Source organism: Chenopodium quinoa, unplaced genomic scaffold (assembly GCF_001683475.1).
Source record: "Chenopodium quinoa cultivar QQ74 unplaced genomic scaffold, ASM168347v1, whole genome shotgun sequence".
NCBI classification, from domain to species: Eukaryota; Viridiplantae; Streptophyta; class Magnoliopsida; order Caryophyllales; family Amaranthaceae; genus Chenopodium; species Chenopodium quinoa.
Genome location: NW_018745170.1, coordinates 2,746,970 through 2,766,284, shown reverse-complemented (window position 1 = coordinate 2,766,284; position 19,315 = coordinate 2,746,970). Strand labels below are relative to the sequence as shown.

General features: G+C 35.2%; 1 protein-coding gene and 1 pseudogene across 1 annotated transcript; one reads left to right on the top strand and one right to left on the bottom strand.

Annotated features, from left to right (window-relative positions):
• The first annotated feature begins 4,246 nt into the window (after positions 1–4,246).
• Positions 4,247–8,171, top strand: LOC110710301. The gene is made up of 2 exons (XM_021888582.1): positions 4,247–4,537; positions 7,884–8,171. Exons 1-2 carry the CDS (start codon positions 4,370–4,372, stop codon positions 7,929–7,931), a joined length of 216 nt encoding a protein of 71 aa, XP_021744274.1. The 5' UTR covers positions 4,247–4,369; the 3' UTR covers positions 7,932–8,171.
• Positions 8,172–9,623: 1,452 nt separating this feature from the next.
• LOC110710261 lies at positions 9,624–17,883 on the bottom strand (annotated as a pseudogene).
• Positions 17,884–19,315: the final 1,432 nt, after the last annotated feature.

Here is a 19,315-nt window from a genome sequence, read left to right as displayed (position 1 = left end):
ATTGGTCCACTTGTCAGATGGTGATTGGTGGGAAAAATCCCCTAATCAGTACGTGTGGTTATTAATTGGGCTTTAGCCCAAATCAGTTTCTGTTTTGGAGATTTCTATATATACCTACCCCTTAGGGTTACTCCTAGCCGAATCAGTTGATTGGTCATTCAAATTTCTGAGAGTCTTTTATATATTTCTCATCTGAGAGATGTGAGATAGATAACATTAGAAATCTGAGAGACAATCAATCTGTTTTTTGTGATTGGTCTCAAATTTTTTCTTAAATCTATAACCTGTTTTCCCCAAGGTCAATGAAACTATTACTTTTGTCTGCCTGTGGACGTAGCCAACGCATTGTCGGTGAACCACGTAAATTTGTGTGTGTTTTTCTTGTTAATTTTTCATTCAATAATTGTTCTTTCTTGCATCCGTTATAACACCACCTATATCGTTGCTTCAAGGCGGTCTCACCACTTTGCGGTGATAAGCCAAGCGATCGAACAAAAGACATCCTAGTAGCAAAAATATATATATAGGGCCCATAGTAACCCCTTAGGGAAAGGCTTATTCTAATTGTCTAAACATTTCTAATGTAGCCGAAAATCTTAAAAGTGGTGGTGGTAATTTCCGTAGCTGGTGGTCGTGCAGTGGGGAGGAAATTTGGTTTGGTGGTGCTAGCGATCGTCTATAGTGTTGATGGTGGTGGAGTAGCTAGAGGAAGAGAAAGAAGGTGGCTATGTTATTATAACAAAATGTGGAAAAATCCAAAATTATCCCTACTATTCATAAATAAAAAGTAAAAAATATCCCATAATTTTATCTCTGTTATAAACTTGGATATTCTCGAAAAATTTATTTTACTCCATAACTGATCTTGAGTTTGGTTGTTAAAATCTCACATTTTTTTTAGCTCGAGAGTTGTCGAAAAATGGAAAAAAAAAACTAAGGAGTATATTTGTTGGTACTATATATCTTTCTACATAGAAATATCAATACATTTTGGATATAACTACAGAGTAAATTTGTTGGTACTATCTACGTAGAAATATCAATGCATTCTGGATATGCTATTGTATTAGTGATTTAAACATGCGGTCAAGATATAGATTGGATAATGGATATGCTCCTAATGTTCTCTATTAACGATGAACAAGAAGCGAAATAAAACATAGAAAGAAATATGACAAATTGACAACATTAGAGTTTTTTTTTTTTTTTGTAAAGAGAGACCCCATTGAATATAGGATGCTACATGTGTTTTTTTTATACTCCCTTTGTAATTTATTACGTGCTCCACTTTCTTTTTACGGCCGTATTTATTACTTGCTACATTTTCTTTTTTGAAAATTTTTAACAATATTTTGCTATTTTTTCACTCCATTAGTGGTCCCCTCATATTCCCCTCATATCATATTTTCATATTCTCTCTCTTCTCTAGGCCGCTTACACTCGCTTTTGCCTTTTAGATTTATTTTATTCTTCAACCAATCCAACTTCTATCATACCTTATTACTTTCTATTGTTTCTCCTAAAACTCCGCTCATGAAGAAATAGAGCAAGTAATAAAGTACGGATGGAGTATATATTGTGGGAGAAGACAGAGCATATTGGGTTGAATTATTTTTTAAACTAGCATTAGGGTTCGTTCCACGCCTGGATTGTGCATAAGTTATTATCTATACTTAAACCTTTACAAATTACTTGAATAACTTTATTTCATTGTCTTTTGACAATTTGTAACATTTTATGGATTTGTTTAGGTTTTAATGTTTTTTTATTGTAATTAATACATGTATAATTCTAAAACTTTTTTTAAAGAACTTTTGGAAAAAAAAAAAAAAAACATTGTACTATATTGTTTTTGGGTTTGAAAAATAAAAGTACTAATGAATTAATTTGGACAAATCCAAATAGTTTGAAATATAGAAAAAGAATGTCGACATAATCAACATAGCTTATGCGTTCATTTGTTGACTAATTGTTGGTGATCCCTTGTAACAATTGTATTTTTGCAAGTTTCAAAAGCCTAGCAAAAAAAATAGCAAGATTTAATCTTTCAACAAATAATTATCAAAGTAATAATTGTAAAACAAAATGGCTTTTTTGTAAAATCATATTCTCAAATTGCATTATAGTTAATTATTAATTTGTATCAAAAAAAAATAAAAATACGAAACCTATATGAAATTATAAAATTTTACATTTTTACATCAAATATGAAATTATAAAATTCCTCTCTACCGCATCTATTTCTCTTAGAGTACAAAATATCTAATCGTTGTAAATAATATAAAATAGAGAAAGTATGTTGAAAATAATAGCCCTATGACATCAAGCAATGTCATACCACAAATATAAATCACTAATATTCTTGAACTAAACTCTTCATTTCTTTTCAAATTCAAGTTTTCTTTTCTTGCCACCTCAATTTACATAGAATTTTTATTCTATAAAAAATTTCATTTCGACCCTGAAACGATTGATTTCAACTGATAGTGGCCGATTTCAGTGGTAACTTTTGGGGAATGGAAGTTTTGGGTAGGGACACAGGTAGTGGCTGGTCTTGAGGTGGGGGAAAGGGAGGGGGCGAGTTTCGGTGGCTGGGCTGGAGGAGGGGTGTGTCTGAGGTGGGGTAGGCGGCGGTGGTCGCCTAGGTTGGGTGGGGAAAGGGTGTCAGTGGTGGCGGTGGGGTGGTTGGGTTAGTTTTAGGTTTTTTTTTTCTTTTTTTAATTTATCCTTTTATTAACCAATAACATGGCATTGTAGACCCCACTTAGCGAAATTTTGGATGGAAACTATTAAGTGGTGGTAAAATCAACTTTTAAACTATTTTTGGTGTTAAGAGTAATTTTTTTTTGGTACTCCCTCCATTTTTTTTATGTGCCCCATAGTGACATAGCACGCATGCCAATGTAAAACTTTGAGTAATAATATCTTTAACTATCATTTATTATAAATTATAACAACTGAATATTAATAATCTACTCATAGAGACGATTCCAATAAGTACCCACAAGACTATATATTTTTCTTATGTATAATTCACAAACATTGGTCAAAATATGTTTAATGAATAGTGCCAAAATCTCAAATGGGGCACCTAAAAAAAACGGAGGGAGTAGTGTAAAAAATCATTTTCGTGCTTTTTATGGTGTTAAACTCAAAATTTCCTTATAATAACTAATAACTCACTACTCTGTAACCCATAATATGACAATTACCAATTATACCTAGATTTTGTGTAAAATAAAGTTTCAGAATTTTAGAATTAGTATGGTTTTGATTTGAGATGACTCCATACTACTCCCTCAATTTCGAAATGATCTTCTCACTTTGACTACGCACGTTTGTCAACACATTATTTTGACCATAAATAATTTTAATTGCATATTACTTGTAAAATATATCAATTGAATTTTAATAAAATACTTATTGAGACGAATCAAATAAGACTTAACATGACTATATAATAATTAATGTTTTCTTTTATATATTAAAATAAAAATAATTTAAAAGATTCTTTCATTTTATTAATAGTGTCAATATTCCAAGTGAGAAGGTCTTTTTAAAACGGAAGGAGTAATAAACAAATAGTTGACCAAGAAACTAAACATGTCTTTATTCAAAAAAAAAATAAAAGAAACTAAACATGTCAATAATAGATTCATTTAAGCTAAATTTGATCAACTTAAGGTCTAAAAAGCCCTTATAAGATCATTCAAATATGCACTTTGAACCAACAAAATATGCTCAATCAATAATCATGAAACCAACCTATCCCAAACCTAATACCAAGAATAAGTTAAGTCAAGACTTTGAATGTGGACTAAAAGTTACATACTTGCTCTGTTCTTTTTCAATTAAAAAGAATGGAGGAACCTTTAAAATTTTAAAATCTCAGTAATACTAAACTCAGCAATAGCACGTCTGTATTTAAAATTTTAAAATATCAGCAATACTGAACTCAGTAATAGCACATCAGTATTAAAAAGAACGGAGGAACCTTTAAAATTTTAAAACCTTTAATCGAAACCTTTAAAATTTTGCACTGTTTATCACAATCCTTTAACTTTTGCAATTAAAAAGTACGGAGGAAGTAATTATTTTTAACCACGTCAAACTTGAAATCCATCCGACCCAACCCGAATCGAACCATACCAAAAAGGAAAAAGTTCGATCACGAGTCATTCAGACGGGTTAACCCATGATGAGCTTTGAGCACAACAATAACTGGGCCTGTTGCACTATGTCAACCAAACCAAACAACGAATCCATCATCAAATCTCAGCAATACTGAACTCAGCAATAGCAGGTCTTCTTCAACTCTAGAAGTGGTGAAAGGTGTGAGGAGAGAGAAAGAAAGAAAAAGAGAAGAAAAATGGGGGGAGGTATGGAAGCATCGAAGAACAAATTTATTGAAGAATGGGGTTCTGCTAGAGAAAATCTTGAGCACAATTTCCGATGGACTCGTCGTAATTTTGCTCTTATTGGTATCTTCGGGATTGCTCTTCCTGTTTTGGTTTACAAGGGCATCGTCCGAGAATTCGTAACTCTTCTTTCTCACTCTTTTTTAATCGCTTTTGATTTGTTGATGTTGTTCTGAATTTGTCATTTGATTTTTTGCAATTTGATTTTGTTTTCTGATTTATGGGATTAGGGTTTTGGGATCTTACCAAATGTGGGTCAAATTCGAATCTAGAGATTGAAATGAATTGGGTTTGATTTGATCAGTTTTTGAATTTGAATTTTGAAATTTGCTGTTAGTTTGGTTGGTTGAGCATTTGAGCGTGTGTTGCTCTATGTACTTGGAAGGGAATCGTGGCTTCGTGGGATTTGCAAGAAATGGCTTAAGTCTCATGGATCATAGAGAATAAGTTTCGTAATTCGAAGAGAAAGTGTACATGTTGCTGGAGTTTGGTTTGGATTATTGATTATTTGGCAAGTAGAAATGGGAAATCTAATGATTTCTGATATTTGCATCAATTGTATAGTTGTTAATGGGGTTGTTTCGTCGCACCTATAATCAACAAAAGTAGATTATTCGACTATGTATGCAATTTTTTGTCTAGTGTTTGTGTACATGTTGTTGGAGTTTGGTGTTGAGTGATTTTACCTGGGAGGTAAAAAAAAGAAAAGAGTTTGGTTTGTCTAGGCTCTTGCCAGTCCGACTGTAATTCCTCCTGAATCAATTATATTAGAATATATTGAATCGAATGGGTTTTCCTTGGTGGTTCAAGTTTTTGAGTTTGACTAGGCACTGTTTTGTTGGCTAGAAATCAATTTTCTAGGAAAAATGGTATTTCTTTTATCTAATTTGGATTGGAGTAGGAAATGTGACACTGGGCAAAAACTATCTTTCAAGGGAGTAAAATTGCCCTGCTCTTGAAGCTAACAATGCCACTGTATGCAGCCTTCTTCAGTTAACCCTTGATCCAAACGCCTTCGCTTATCTTCTGCATGAGCTTCTGGCAAATTCAACTTCCTTCTACCTCTATTTGGGTCTATCAAAACTCGATTTAGCTTTTTATGCTCATGCTCCTGTAAGTTTCTTCCAAATCATATGACCTTGCTTCTCACAGTCTAACTTCAAAAGCTATTGCTGATCTGTATCATTGAACTCAGGTTCATTCACCTGTGGAGCTTCACTTATGAATTAGGTTTTAAATGTTATCTTTGTGCTGAATAGTTTGGATTTGTTGAGTTTGGAGGCTGCAGCTGTGGGTGACGTGGTTGTGTTAAAGGAAGCTAACAGTGGCTGTAGGCTTCCAGGGGTTGTGTCTGTTTAAGGTGGCAATGAGATGAGAGAGGGGTTGGATACTGTTGCTTATCACTACAACAAATAGTGCACTTGAAAAGTTACATTACAAAATCTAGGAGAACTACCAAAACTACAACCAAATTTTCTAGTTCTTTATAATATATAGTTTCTATTCAGAATTCCCTTGGTTAGGTGCAACATTCATTAATTTAATTCCAAGATATAAACCTTTGCTTCTGCTTTCCTTTTTTAAATATTACTAGCGATTAGGAAAGGGGTATTTAGTTAGATGAAAAATTTGTTCCGACTCTATGCTGCTTTTAGATTTATAGGGTTAATCCTCTTATCTAAGACACTTGTAAATTTATAATCTTAAGATGTGTAATTTTGTTTGTGACACACCAATTCTGCTCTTTTTAATAGTAAAGATTGTACTCGTAAAAGAGACTTTCTCCCATCACTTAATTCCATAGAAGGCATTAAATATATCCAGTTGGCAACATGTGTCAGCTCAATGTTTTTTATATGTACGATTCTCACTGTGTTTTAATTTTGGGAATTGGAAATTTTGGAATATCTAATCACTCAAACTGTTGAATTACCTTGCTGTACATGGTTTAGAATTGGCCTCAAACGTATATGGATATGTGGGTATGATCCTTGAAGCATAACAAGGAAATGTAAAGCCCTTTCAATGTCGGTGTCACTAGTCTGACATCTTTGTATATAAGTATAGTTCCAATGGTTAGACTTATTGGAGCTTAATTTTGTTGTTATATATCCCTGTTCATAAAAGGCTTTTGCACTCAAAGGGCTTGAACAGTTATGGTTTATGATAACCTGCTAAAGCTTCTTCTATATGACTGAAAACAACTAAAACTGGTGGTTCTTTAATGGCAAGGGCAGGACCTGCTAGCTTTTAAGGTTTTAGACTTTTAGGGGGCATTCATATAACTCCTACCTTTTCATTTGTTTGGTTTAACCATGGAAAAGAGTCACTTCATTATAACTCCCTTTCTTTTTGTTTGAGGGTAAGGGTAATTGTTACCTTAAATTTTAGAAAGGTTAGGTAGAAACCATTAACCATAGGTAAATGGTAATTGTTACCTAAACAAACACTTGGTAATGGTAATGGTTTAATTTAATCTTTTTTCAACTCAAAAAACACTCTTACCAAACATGCTCTTAGTAGAAATCATGATGGAGATATGAAAGGGGTATTCTATAGTCTGTGACTCAAATGCTTGTAAGTACTTTGAGGCTTGGGTTGGAGTTATATTGGCAATAGGATCGGTGTAAGTCATCTAGGCATATTATCGGATTTGATTTGTTAAGTGGCCATTTAGTGAGATTCAAGGCCTGTGTGGTGAAATGACTTTAAATTCATTGATATTACATTAAGTTAGATGATTGATTTTGAGGTGCCACACTATCAGGACACAAATCTGAAACTAATATATTGGCTAGGAAAAGGTGTAAAGTGGAAAGTGTTGTTTTGTGTGCTTGCTTTACTTGTAGTTTTCTTTCAATGCTGGCAATTGTTCTTGATATTTTCTACCATTGGGGCTCTCTGTGCTGCAGGGATGTATAGCTTTTGCCCTTTTTGGCCTATGTTGTCTTTTTTTTTTTCCCCCAAAAATTAAAGAAGTGGAGGAATATATCCAGATGCTACAATATGTAAATAGTATGTAAAATACCATAAGTATAATATTCAAAGGTACTTTGGGCCTGCTCATGAACTTTTCAAGTCGAGCAAATTTTTCGAGCCGAGCTCCAATAGTTCACGAGCCGGCTAGGCTCATGGAGCCTTAACAGCATATAGTGTTGAATATCAACAAAGAAAGCAGTGTTTTGTTGAAGTATAGTTGCTGTTCTATGTGCATTTCTTTAGTTTATACACATTATGTGTTGGGAACTCCACATATTGTTATCTTGTTTAAGTTAGCATTTGGTAAATCACCAGTTACTACCATAGTATACCATGTCTGAGCAGAATACTAGTTATCTGAGTGTTTCCAACTAGAAATTGTTTGTATTTATTTGATGTTTTTTTTTATCATGTGGATGAAGATTCTTACGGAGTAACATTGTTTGATTACGATTTCTTGACTATATGTTAATTATGATTGTGCAGCACATGCAAGATGAGGATGCTGGGAGACCATACAGGAAATTCATATGAGTATTGCTGGTATCTTGTGTAATAATGGTGTTTAAAAACACACACACAAAACAAGGTTTTCTTAGGCACCAGGACAATTGCTTTTCAACATTGGCCATTTATCTGTCTTGTTTTTCCTTCGTAGATTTATATTCATCTGCTTTGAACTGAATCCTGATCATCGTTGAAGATCCTGAAGGTTTTGTTGCTATTCTTATTACTCCTGCAATGAAGCGTGCATATTTGCTCCCCATTTGCAAATACGCCTCCTTTCCCTCTTTCCTTAATATTTGCTCACGATTTGAGGAAGTGAAAAAGTAGTGTGATAAATTGGAAGGATAAGTGTGAGACCTAACTCAAAAAACGTAGAGAAGATTTTACCAAAATATAAATGCTGCAAGTAAGTTGTGACACCCCAAAAAGGTGAGGGCAAGTAAATTGGGACAAAGGTCCCAAAGTTATTATTCACAAAATGCATGAGATTCAGTTTGTAGTTTTTCATCTTGGATTATCCGAAAGATTTTACATTTACCACTGCAAAAGTGTTGTAAAATGTACATGAATTTCACTGCATGTTCGTCGTAGGATCCTCATGATATTGGGATTTTGGCTGTTAAAGATTTCCAAATGTCTTCGGCAAATGTCTCTTTAGTCATTTGAAAAAGAAGTAATCCTAACTTTCCGTAGTCAACAAACCTAGAGTAAACACTCCTACTTTGCCTCTAAATATACACAATCTCTGTGGCTCTTTGATGCAAAACACCCTCAATCTTAATTCTATGAGCGATTGAGCCCGACTTTCAATCAACTCTAGAGAATTTAAGATTTGCCTTACCCCTAGCAAGCTGTATTCAGAGGGTGCTTAGAAATGCACAATAAACCCATCTTAAACAAATTTTCTAGAGATTTTTTCTTGGAATTATGAAGTCGTTGGGCCCTCTACCATTTTTTGTATTAGAGGATGTGAAATTTGAAAATAGGGGATAGAGTTGCTGCATTGGGATTAAGGTGTTGAGATTGCTGTATGCTGCTGCTGCTGCTGCTGCTAGGTATACGAAAGAACAAATTCAATCCAGAACTGAACCAAAGACGGTATTAGGAATAACTAACCACATTTCATAGTGTTCCACTTCTCTATGTGGTCAGTGAATTCATCTTTAGGTTTTATGCCAGAGCTTTGCTATCTAAATAGCGTATAGTACCGTGTCACACTATATATGATCTGGCAGTTAACTTGCCTGAGCGCAACAACCCTCTTGTGTACTTTTATCCTTATCCTTGTTTCTTAGATTTGGCTCCATAGTACTTAAAACCTGATGCTCATTGTACTGCACTAGTACTTTCCTGCTGCAACACTGTAACTTCAAGATTTTATAAATTACCTTGTCTTCTCCTATCTTGAAGAGAAGCAAGGCTCAATTGTATCAACTAAGAGGCGAAAAATAATCCAATCTATAAACACTAAAAGGATATGATGGATTAAATGTTCTACAATACCTCAACTTCTCAAGGCCTATAACGCATCATTCATATATGACTGATGATATGAAGGCCAAAGCTCTCAATAAGCTTTCAAGAACGTTTGAAAGTGATAAAAAGAAATGGTTCATACAGTATCCTCTCTGGCTTGAAAAAGAAAAACACGCCCGACACTCTGACAGTATGGTGAAAGGTTCAGTTTAAATTGAAAGCTTCAACAAGTTTTGAGTTTTTCCACTGTGGTTCATAAATAGGCAACAGCCTCTAATGAGGAGAATTGTTTGCTTTGCAAAAAATGTACATCTTAAAATCTCATGTGAAAAGTTCGCTACAAAAAAGATAACACAATCCTCAATTCCTCATCATTTGGCGAAAGGATTGTGACTTATCAAATGAATGTCAGAATATGATATTTTGTTAAGCAGATCTTTCGATCACCTCTTTAAGCTTCCTTCCTGGTGCAAATGCCAAAGGTGGTGGAGCTGCATTACCAAGTTGCCTGTACCTATGTTGAATGTTGCCAGCGAGTTTATAGCCGTCCTCCGGGAAGCCCTGAAGGCACAAACAACAAACATTAATACTAAAGCCATAACTTGTTTGTGTGAAGGCCTAAGTTCAGCATGGAAATCATTTCAGAACCTTTTGCAGGTCTTGACTGAGTTAAGATGTTACACAGGTAACACATTCTGATCTTGTAACATCAAAAAGTTCCTAGAACTATGGTTTGTACTGGTCATGTAATGGGTACTGAAGCCAGAAAACACACGTGTACTAAACTTATGAATAACTCGTATCACTGGCTCTGGCAAATGAACATTCTATAGTTTGCTTGACTTGTAACAAGTACTACAGCTATATACTTTAAGCAAGCAAAAGTTTTCAGTGTTTACATGATGAATAGCACTAATTTTTGTTAACTTTCAAAAACATGATTTGTGACTATTTGCTGTTCCAATCAATTTAGCTTTGTTAACCATTGAGCGAAAAGTTAAGCAATTGAGAATGAGGTTAGGAGGAAAATGAGGTACCTGAGATCTAGCGCATTCACGGACAGTAACAATTCTATCCTGATCTGGGTGAAAGCACATCCCAACCTTAACCATGGGTTGAGGGTCAGTTATAGATGTAGGAAAGTTTCCTTCCCAATCCAACCTCCCAAACAACCCCTTCCATTGATTATGCCTTTCAGCAGTGTTTGGCAGGCACCAAGGAACCAGATCAACCATCTGTCCTGTAGACAAGCGAACCTGCAACAGAGAAGGATATCGCAAGTGAACAAAAGATTTTGTTACTCCCTCTGCCTCTTGATAATGAGTTAATGACAACATTTCTATTTCAAACTGTCATAAAATAAGGTAGGTAAACTTACCTTCTCTTCTGGTAAATCGCGCCAATCAGCACCAGGGCGTTTCGGGATTCTTTGACAACGAATCAAATTTAGCTCATTCATTTCTTTTGTTATATGATCAGTTAAAGTCATAGTATCTCCTGTATCATCTTTTGATACCAAGATACAGAATCATTTTTGTACTGTGAATCATAAGATCAGTATAAGTAAACAGTGAGAAGCAACCAAAAGCGGAAAAAATTAGAAAGTTGTAAAAGGTAAATGTAAACCCAATGCAAAAAATTTCACCTCCATAGGTGTTATGGAAGCCCCATTTCTGACATCAGGGAGATCACATATTGTATCTCTGACAGTTATAGAACGGAAAGGGGCACCAGATGCCGAGCTTCGCACAGCAGCATATTGGCGATTGCTGTCCAACGAGACCTTCAGTTCAGAACCAGCAAAAACATGCACCGGCTCAGGCCATTCAGGTAAGGTCTCTTGAGGAGATGCAGCCCATATGAATGCTCGCTTACGAGATTGAGAAACTCCAAAAGCACCAGCTTCCAAAATGCCAAACCTCACCTACATAAAGGTCATTTCAGAAGGTTCAGAGACATATCTACCTCCGTCCAAAATAAGTTTATACATTGTCTTAACCTCTCATAATTTAGGTATAAGTTGTGAGGCAAGATTTTAAAGACAACTTTTTACTGCGTATTATAGTTATACGTCTATTCTCTATTTCTCTCTCAACCACTTGATTTGTAAGCACGTATTAGGAAAAATCATTACTTTTTTCCGTACATCCTAAAATTGTCGATTACATACAGACAAGGGGAGTGTGGTTTTTATGCTTGACCAAATTACTCAAACTGAAATAGAAAAGCATACCTGATATCCCATCTCAAGAAGTGAAGCTATTGTTAACCGAAATGTTTGGCCCTTGTTGAATGAGATAAAGTTCCTTACATTCTCCAAAAGGAAATATATAGGGCGAAAGTAGTCAACAAATGACAAGAAGGCCAAGATCATCTCACATTGAACCTTACTCCATGCACCTTTACTGAACCTATTCATCCCTGAAAATCCCTGCAGAAGAAGAAAATATAAGTATACAGAACAGAATTATTTATACATTTGTTTCGAATGTCATTGGCAAATGAATCTTTAATAAAACAAGAGCACTTCACATCTACCTGACATGGTGGCCCTCCATTAATTAAATTCATTTGTCCTGGCCGAGGCAACTTTCTGATAATGTCGTCGTCAAGCTTTTCAGCCAAGTCTCATTAAACAAGATGTCAAAACTTTTACTACCTCCTAGTATCAGTTGTCCAAACCTCACATAAATAAGATATGACATGATTTTTAGATTATATGAAGATCATGAGTTCATACTATCCTTTCCCATGCTTGGTTTAAGTAAATTATAAAGCATTAATGATTTTGGATATTAGACTATGAATTCCGGACAGAGGAGTACATCATATAAAACGAAATGAAAAAAAAAAAGGTGCCTCAAACAATATAATAGTGGCATGTAATTAGACATAAACACACCCAATGAAGATAAAGTGAAAGGGGGCTGCAGAACAAGAAAAATGTTCTGACCTGAGGATCACATTGCAGTTATTAATGAATACCATGGTTTTAGGATGATTAAGGTTAAAAGCTTGTCCTGCAGGCTCTTCGTACTCGATTGCCCATTTGGTCAGTGACACACCTATAGTTACCAGAAAACAGGTCATCTATGGTGATCTTTTTACATACATAAAAAGAAACAGATGACCACCAAAATGGTTTCTCTCCCTCAAATTAGTTCAAAGACCATACAACTAATACAAGACATCCCTTACTATATGATCAGAATTACCTGATTGCTGCAGACCTTCTGACAAGCCTCCACAACCGGCAAAAAATGTCTAGAGTGGCAAGCTTATTCTTCAGCAATTCCTCTTGGATAGTACCTTCAGTTTCTCCCTCCTTAATCTTGCCTTTGTTCTTTCTAGATGCAGAATAATCAAAAGGCTTTTCATTCGACGAACTCAGCTTGAGAGAGGTGGGTAGCTGTATCAGAAATCCAACATAAGTAGTTTAAAAGATACAGTAACTCTGTTAGCTCAAATGACATTGCAGGACACAGAAAGGAAACTACCTGTTTTAATGCCCCACTATCCGGATCATAAAGAAGCCCGCAAAAGAAGACGTGCTCATGGATAAAGGAATAACCTGAAGATAGGAAGTCACTCTTCTTCTTTACGTCACACTTACCTTGAATAGCAGTTACGGTCAAGACATGCACTTTCTCACTGTAATAAACCTGAAAGTATCATAGGAGCATGTGACTATGAGCAACAATCACATCAAAACTGTGCATAGTAACTTACAAGCCTTGATTTCATCATTTATGTACATAGTCATAGTTAAGAGAACAATATGCACACAATTCTCATACAAATATTAGGTAAGGAAGCTTAAAACCACGTTGACAGTATTCTAAAATAGTCTCTTTTGCTATCTAGTAATCTCATTACATCTTTTTGATAGACATATTTTTGTGATTAGTAAAAAGAAATAATCGGATCTTCACCAAAACACTCGTAAATGGATGTCATGTAGAAATAAAAGACACTGAAAGCATAGAAATTTTCTTTTTTTTACCTCACATATATATGAGAACGATATGCTTTTTCCTCTGAGATGTCATCTGATCTGAAGAATCTCCGAGCTTTAATTTTCACAGATTGAGGAGTAACTTGCCGTGAACCCTTAGGCGTATCAATCCCCAAGAGCTGAAAAATGATACATGGCTTCAAGTCAACATTTCTTCCACCTTTAAATTTTTCGCTTTCCTTCTCATCTTCAAATTGACGGTGAGCAACATAAACAAAGTCCAGAAGGTTGTACTCAGTTCCCAAATACATAAATCCAGTGTTGCAAGAATTAACTTTGAGCGTGTTAATATCCTTCTCCGTTTTCTTAGTTTTGCAAGCATGACATATTCCGTTACCAATACCCATAGCATCACTTGGAAGTGCAAGGAATGCACCATTTTCAGGGCAGTAAAAACTTCTTACATAGTATTCCATTGGTAATCCTTTGCTTTTCCTCTCATCTGCTCTTGCACGGTCCATCTTTTCGCTGTCAGCATTATTTTTACGATGCTGATATCCCCATGGCAATGATCGAATCTCAACCACAACACTTTCTTTAACTTCCTTCAAATCAAAGTCCAGGCAGTTATTTGTTAAGAACACTTCTCGTTCATCAGTAACATTGCCTAAAACCGTCTGAAATCCTCTTAGCATAAGTCGGCCATGAGCCATTTTTCTCCCATCTGACTTTTCATACATGTATTCCACAAAATAAATAGGAAGAAGATCTTCAGAATCAGTTGTTTCAACAATGACACAGCCCCCTACAACCACAAAATCTCCAAGAACATCAGCTTTTTTGTACAGTGCCTCATTAGCAGAAGTGTTTTGTGTTGACTCATCAACCCACTTAATATCTTGTGCCGAACATTGTAGCTTATCTCTCCTCCCATGTTGATGAGATTTAACAGTCTCCATCACTGGAATATCATCGTCTTGCTCTTCAAATTCTTCTTCAGCATCTTCATCTTGCTCCTCCAGAGGTTCTTCTTTAGATTCAGACACAAATGTATTCTTCGAGTCCTCAGGAGAGTAATTAGAGTAAAATTCACCCCAAATTCTATTGATCAGCTTAGTTGACGTAGCTGGAAGCAGCTGCTTTTTCTTAATAGGAACCATAGCTGCTCTTGGATTCAAATTGAATCCTTTCTTTGTCACCGCCTTTTTCTTCACTAAACATTTTGTATGATGTCTTTCTTCAATTTTCGTTTGAAGTCCAGAAACAAAAGGACACCTCCTGATATTATTGTCAGGATATTCTGCAAACTGCTGTAGTATTATCTGCCCATGAACTACTACATATCTCTCGACAGCAATTGGATTTGAAGATATAAAAGCGGGGTGACACTTCTCAAATTCTGAGAGTCTCTTTAACACCTCCTTAACAGAAAATCGTGCAACACGGCTCTGCTCCTTCAACAAAGTAATGATGCTGATAGAAAGCCTTGCTGTTCTCAAAACCGTTTCATACCACGGGGCATACTGCTTTGAGGGCTTCCCAAGCCTGTACCTGCATTGAGGAATCAAACACACTTTTGTTCAAATACTAAGAGACTTAAAACATATTTGATAATCTAAAAAAGTGATTATCAAAAGTAAAGAACACAAAATCAGATAGCAGAAGAGACACATTACCAGGCCAAATCAGTTCTGATTGATATAAAGACCATAGAAGCTCGAAATTCAATATTATTTCACTCAAATAAACAGGAATTCCGTCTACATTCTCGAGTTCAGTAGAAGTGGAAGATTGGATAGAATCATCATCATAACAAAATCCACTCCCTATGTCTTCTGTCATAATCCCAGAACCAAAAATTGCAAAATCAATCTCACCACAAGGTTTCATGGGCAGAAGTTCTACAGAAACCAATCTGGAATCAGAGTTATAAAGTGACCAATTATGAAGCATGTTTCTAGGAAGCTGATCAGCATCATACATACACAAATCGTCGAAGATAGTGTACTCATCAGTTTCATCACTTGTTGGTTTGTAGTATGCCGGAAGTGGATAGTCAGCCGCAATCTCATCTTCATTCATCATAATATAGTACTTACTTGAGCTTCGTTCACGCCTTCCCTTTCTCTGATTCATAGAACGCCAATCCTCTTAATAGTCTAGCCAATTTTGCATCCTCATCTTCTTCAGCAACAACTTTGAGCAAGTTCGAACTATCTGCTTGCTCTGCACCTCCAATTTTTATAGACAAAGCTCGATTTTCTGGTAAACACGCCATATTCTTTTTGCTCTCTTCCTGAAGGGCAATAAGTACAGGCAAACAACTGAATTTCTGATCACTGTCCTTGCTCATTGTATCCAACCCCATAAGCTGGTTATATATGAAATCACCCTGTGAAATAAGAAACTCTTTTATCGATACCCCAGAGGAGAAGTTTTTACTGCCTTTCATGGACCGAACAGCTGCTGCTAGCAACTATTGAAGACCTATATCGACATTGCCTCCAGAACACTTTGACAGTGTCCTGTAAACCTGAACACAAGCATGCGCCTTCTCAAAGAAATGACTGAATATTTTCCTGTAGGAAGTTGCTGGCTTGATACATTCATAATCTGCGATTTTAGTTGAAACCCATATCACAGGTAAACCATCTTCAAAGCCAGAAATTCTCCATGATTCAATCCTACCAAAGCATTTGCATCACACCATTTTCTTTACGTTTATCAGCATTAGGCTTGGATGGATGAATTACGCCAGTTATAAACAAGTCGGTGACTTGCAGCATCTCGACTGACTGCAATTTTCCACCCACATCATGAAAAGTGAAGTTTGAGAGATGTCGAGTGGATGCATTGTGTTCAGGATGGGACATATATTGACATACTGTCAAATTAATTGCAGCTATTTCTTCATCAACGATGGGTTCTCTTTTCACATTTACCACAGAGTCATCCTCATCAGGCATACAAACTGCCTTCTCCTTAAAGTCTAAACATGCTGCAGCGCGCCTTGGCATCCTCTGGCATGGCAAAGCATCCACACCGGTTGTCTCATCTCTGCTTCTCTTTTTCTGTCTCCGTATAGGAACAACTTGATCATTACTGGTTTCTGAGGAGGTGCTTCTGTTCCTGGTGCCTGAAATGAGTAATTTTTATCATAACAGACGACATAAACCATTCTTCAGTCTTAAATACACTCATAATTACAAAATATTTTGTTCTAATAGAGTAAAACTAAAAACAGTATCAAATAAGAAATACGGAGTATAAATGACAGATTAACTAGATTTTCATTTCTTAAGCAAGTCTAATTTGAAGATTACCTCTCTGATTAGCTAAATCTTTCTGACCTACCTTGATTAACCATTTAAATAATTCTCCATATGTGCCTTTCCTAAAAATCAATTTCAAATACGTCCCCCGAAAGCAATTTGCTGCATCAATAATCTAAAAAAGCCTAGAAGATTTCTGTTAGCACCCAATGACCCAAAGCATTTGATAAAGCATGTACACAGTATTCCTTGTACTCGTATATGATATGCATGTTCATAAATCCCTTATCAGCCATTGTATGTACATTTTTGAACATTGTAGTACTTTGTATGACGAAAATCCTATGACACAAAAATATTAAACTACACTACATGTAATACAAGGTACAATATATGCAGTAATAACATAAGAATGACATAAGTCAGGAAGAAGGAAATGAGCATATAAATGCAAAAAATATATTCCTTGCGTTCTCTTAAAGAATCATGCACCTGCCAAATTTGGTTGTCTGACATAGTAGTATACATTTCATTTTCGTACTACTTTTTCCTAAAACACTTTAGGAACTCAACACTTTTTCCTCTCTATCTTCACATCCTCAATCTCTATGCTACAAGCTAGCGTTTTAAAATTTGTTCAAGGAACAAAGGGAGTAATATATCAGTTTTCAATTACATCTGAGTTGCAAGTTCAACCGCCCCTTCACTATACTCAGTGACAGAGATTAATATGTGGGCAAAAAGCTCAAAAAATCATAGACTCATGAAAAAAGTCGGACATGCAAATAAACAATGTAACTTAACCTACCAGCTTCATGGAGGTTCCAATTTAATGCCTCCGATTTAGACGGATGATCACTCACTAGGTTCTCTTTGCTACTTAAAGTTCCCAACGACTTAGATTGCACCTGCAGGGATGACAAGCAGATGTCATCAAGTTTGGTTACAATATATAATGCATCAGAATAAGCCTGAAAAATTAAAGCTTCAGCTTATATAAAACAGTTCTAAGTGTTAGGGATTCTCACGATGGAGAAATCGAGCCTATAACCTTCTCTTCTATTCATGGGAATGCCACCTTCCTAATCTAGCATGAAGCAGTAATAATCTAGCACAATTTCTATGATTCTTCTGAGCTAGATTTCTTACTACTGCTAAAATATATTTACTCGTAGATCTTGACATAACAAACCTCTGCTAAGCCTAACATAATTTCAAATTTGATCAACAATTGAAACAATTCCTCCCCTCGAACATGTTCCTCTACTTCAACCATGATACGAACAATAACTCTTGCTATTTTAAAGCTCAACAAGGAACTTTATAAAATGGAAAGTCACATGAAACCATTTACGTACAACATTCTCCAACTTCTAAATTCTAGCTATAAACCCTTAACCATGTTAGTAAGTTTAAAGGATTGAACAATCGCATTGATTGGAACATGTAAGGAGTATATATTTCACATTTCACTGCACTTCCACTCAACACCCATGCATGGTATCTCAAACACTAAACCTATTAATCTTAAACTCAGGACTGCACGTCTACAACCTCAATATCGAATCAACGACCACTCCCCAGGATTGTAAACTTCATTTGATGATTATCATCATCAGAATTCCCTTGAAATGGGAAAACTTTGCACATTACTTTTTTTTACTAAAGAAAATTTTGAACCTTTTGCGCATCAATAATCTTCTGGCCTAAATATTTTTCATACAATTAAGATACATACGCTTTCCTAATTACTTGTACCAACCAACAGAAACTTGGAAACTCAAAGGCTAGTAGTAAGGTAATATTTTAATGATAGCCTAATAGGTACACAAAAATATTTACTATATCATCTGCAATCTACGCTATCATATTCACACAATTCTAACAAAGCCACCACCACCACCACACACAATATGGTTTGGACAACTAATTAATGTATCATCATGACTTACTAAAGTACATTCAACACTTGAGGTGAATACACAGCTAAACAAGTAATTTAATTAGAGTATTAACAAAGATTTTAACTACTTATAGATGGAATGCGCCAAATGGAGCTACCTTACGTCCTTACATACCGTCTCCAAAATGACTTAATGAGTATACAATATAAACGAAGCTAATGTAACTTTTTTACAAAAACTTATTACAAATATAATGTAGTTACGAAATCTCATCTAATCTCTCAACAGAGACAAACCAACATATTAAGAATTCGATTTTGGAAAAACAAAAAATAGTTTGGAGTTCATTGCAATTTTTCAAATCAACATGACTACTACATTGCTATGAATTTTAAACTCATTCAAAACAAAGTCATTAAAAAAAAAAAAAAAAAAAATAATCATACAAATTTAGAAATTTCAAAATTAAAACAAGATGTCAATTTTCTTTCAAAAAAAAAATAAATTCTTTTACCCACGATAATGCTTTGTATATTATAATTTTTTTAAGACATCGGACAAGTTGGAGTAACAAATCAATTTCAAACTCTAAAGATCTATATTCTCCATAAAACAACAAACTTTATAATCATTTAGGAACAAATTCATCAAATTGTATTGAATCTCGAGTTTTCGAAACCAAAAAATCACCTTAACGAATGTTGCCATCCATCAAAATTAAGGTTGCACGGTAAGAATGTAGGAAATATAACAAAATTTGAAGGTAACACATAATGCCAAACAAAACAAATGAACATAAAAGTT

What these genes read in the sequence shown, in the direction of transcription:
- LOC110710301 (XM_021888582.1), top strand. Translation starts at nt 4,370, where the DNA reads ATGGGGGGAGGTATGGAAGCATCGAAGAACAAATTTATTGAAGAATGG. An exon ending in AGGGCATCGTCCGAGAATTC is followed by an intron (nt 4,538 to 7,883) that starts GTAACTCTTCTT and finishes ATGATTGTGCAG; the next exon opens with CACATGCAAGATGAGGATGC.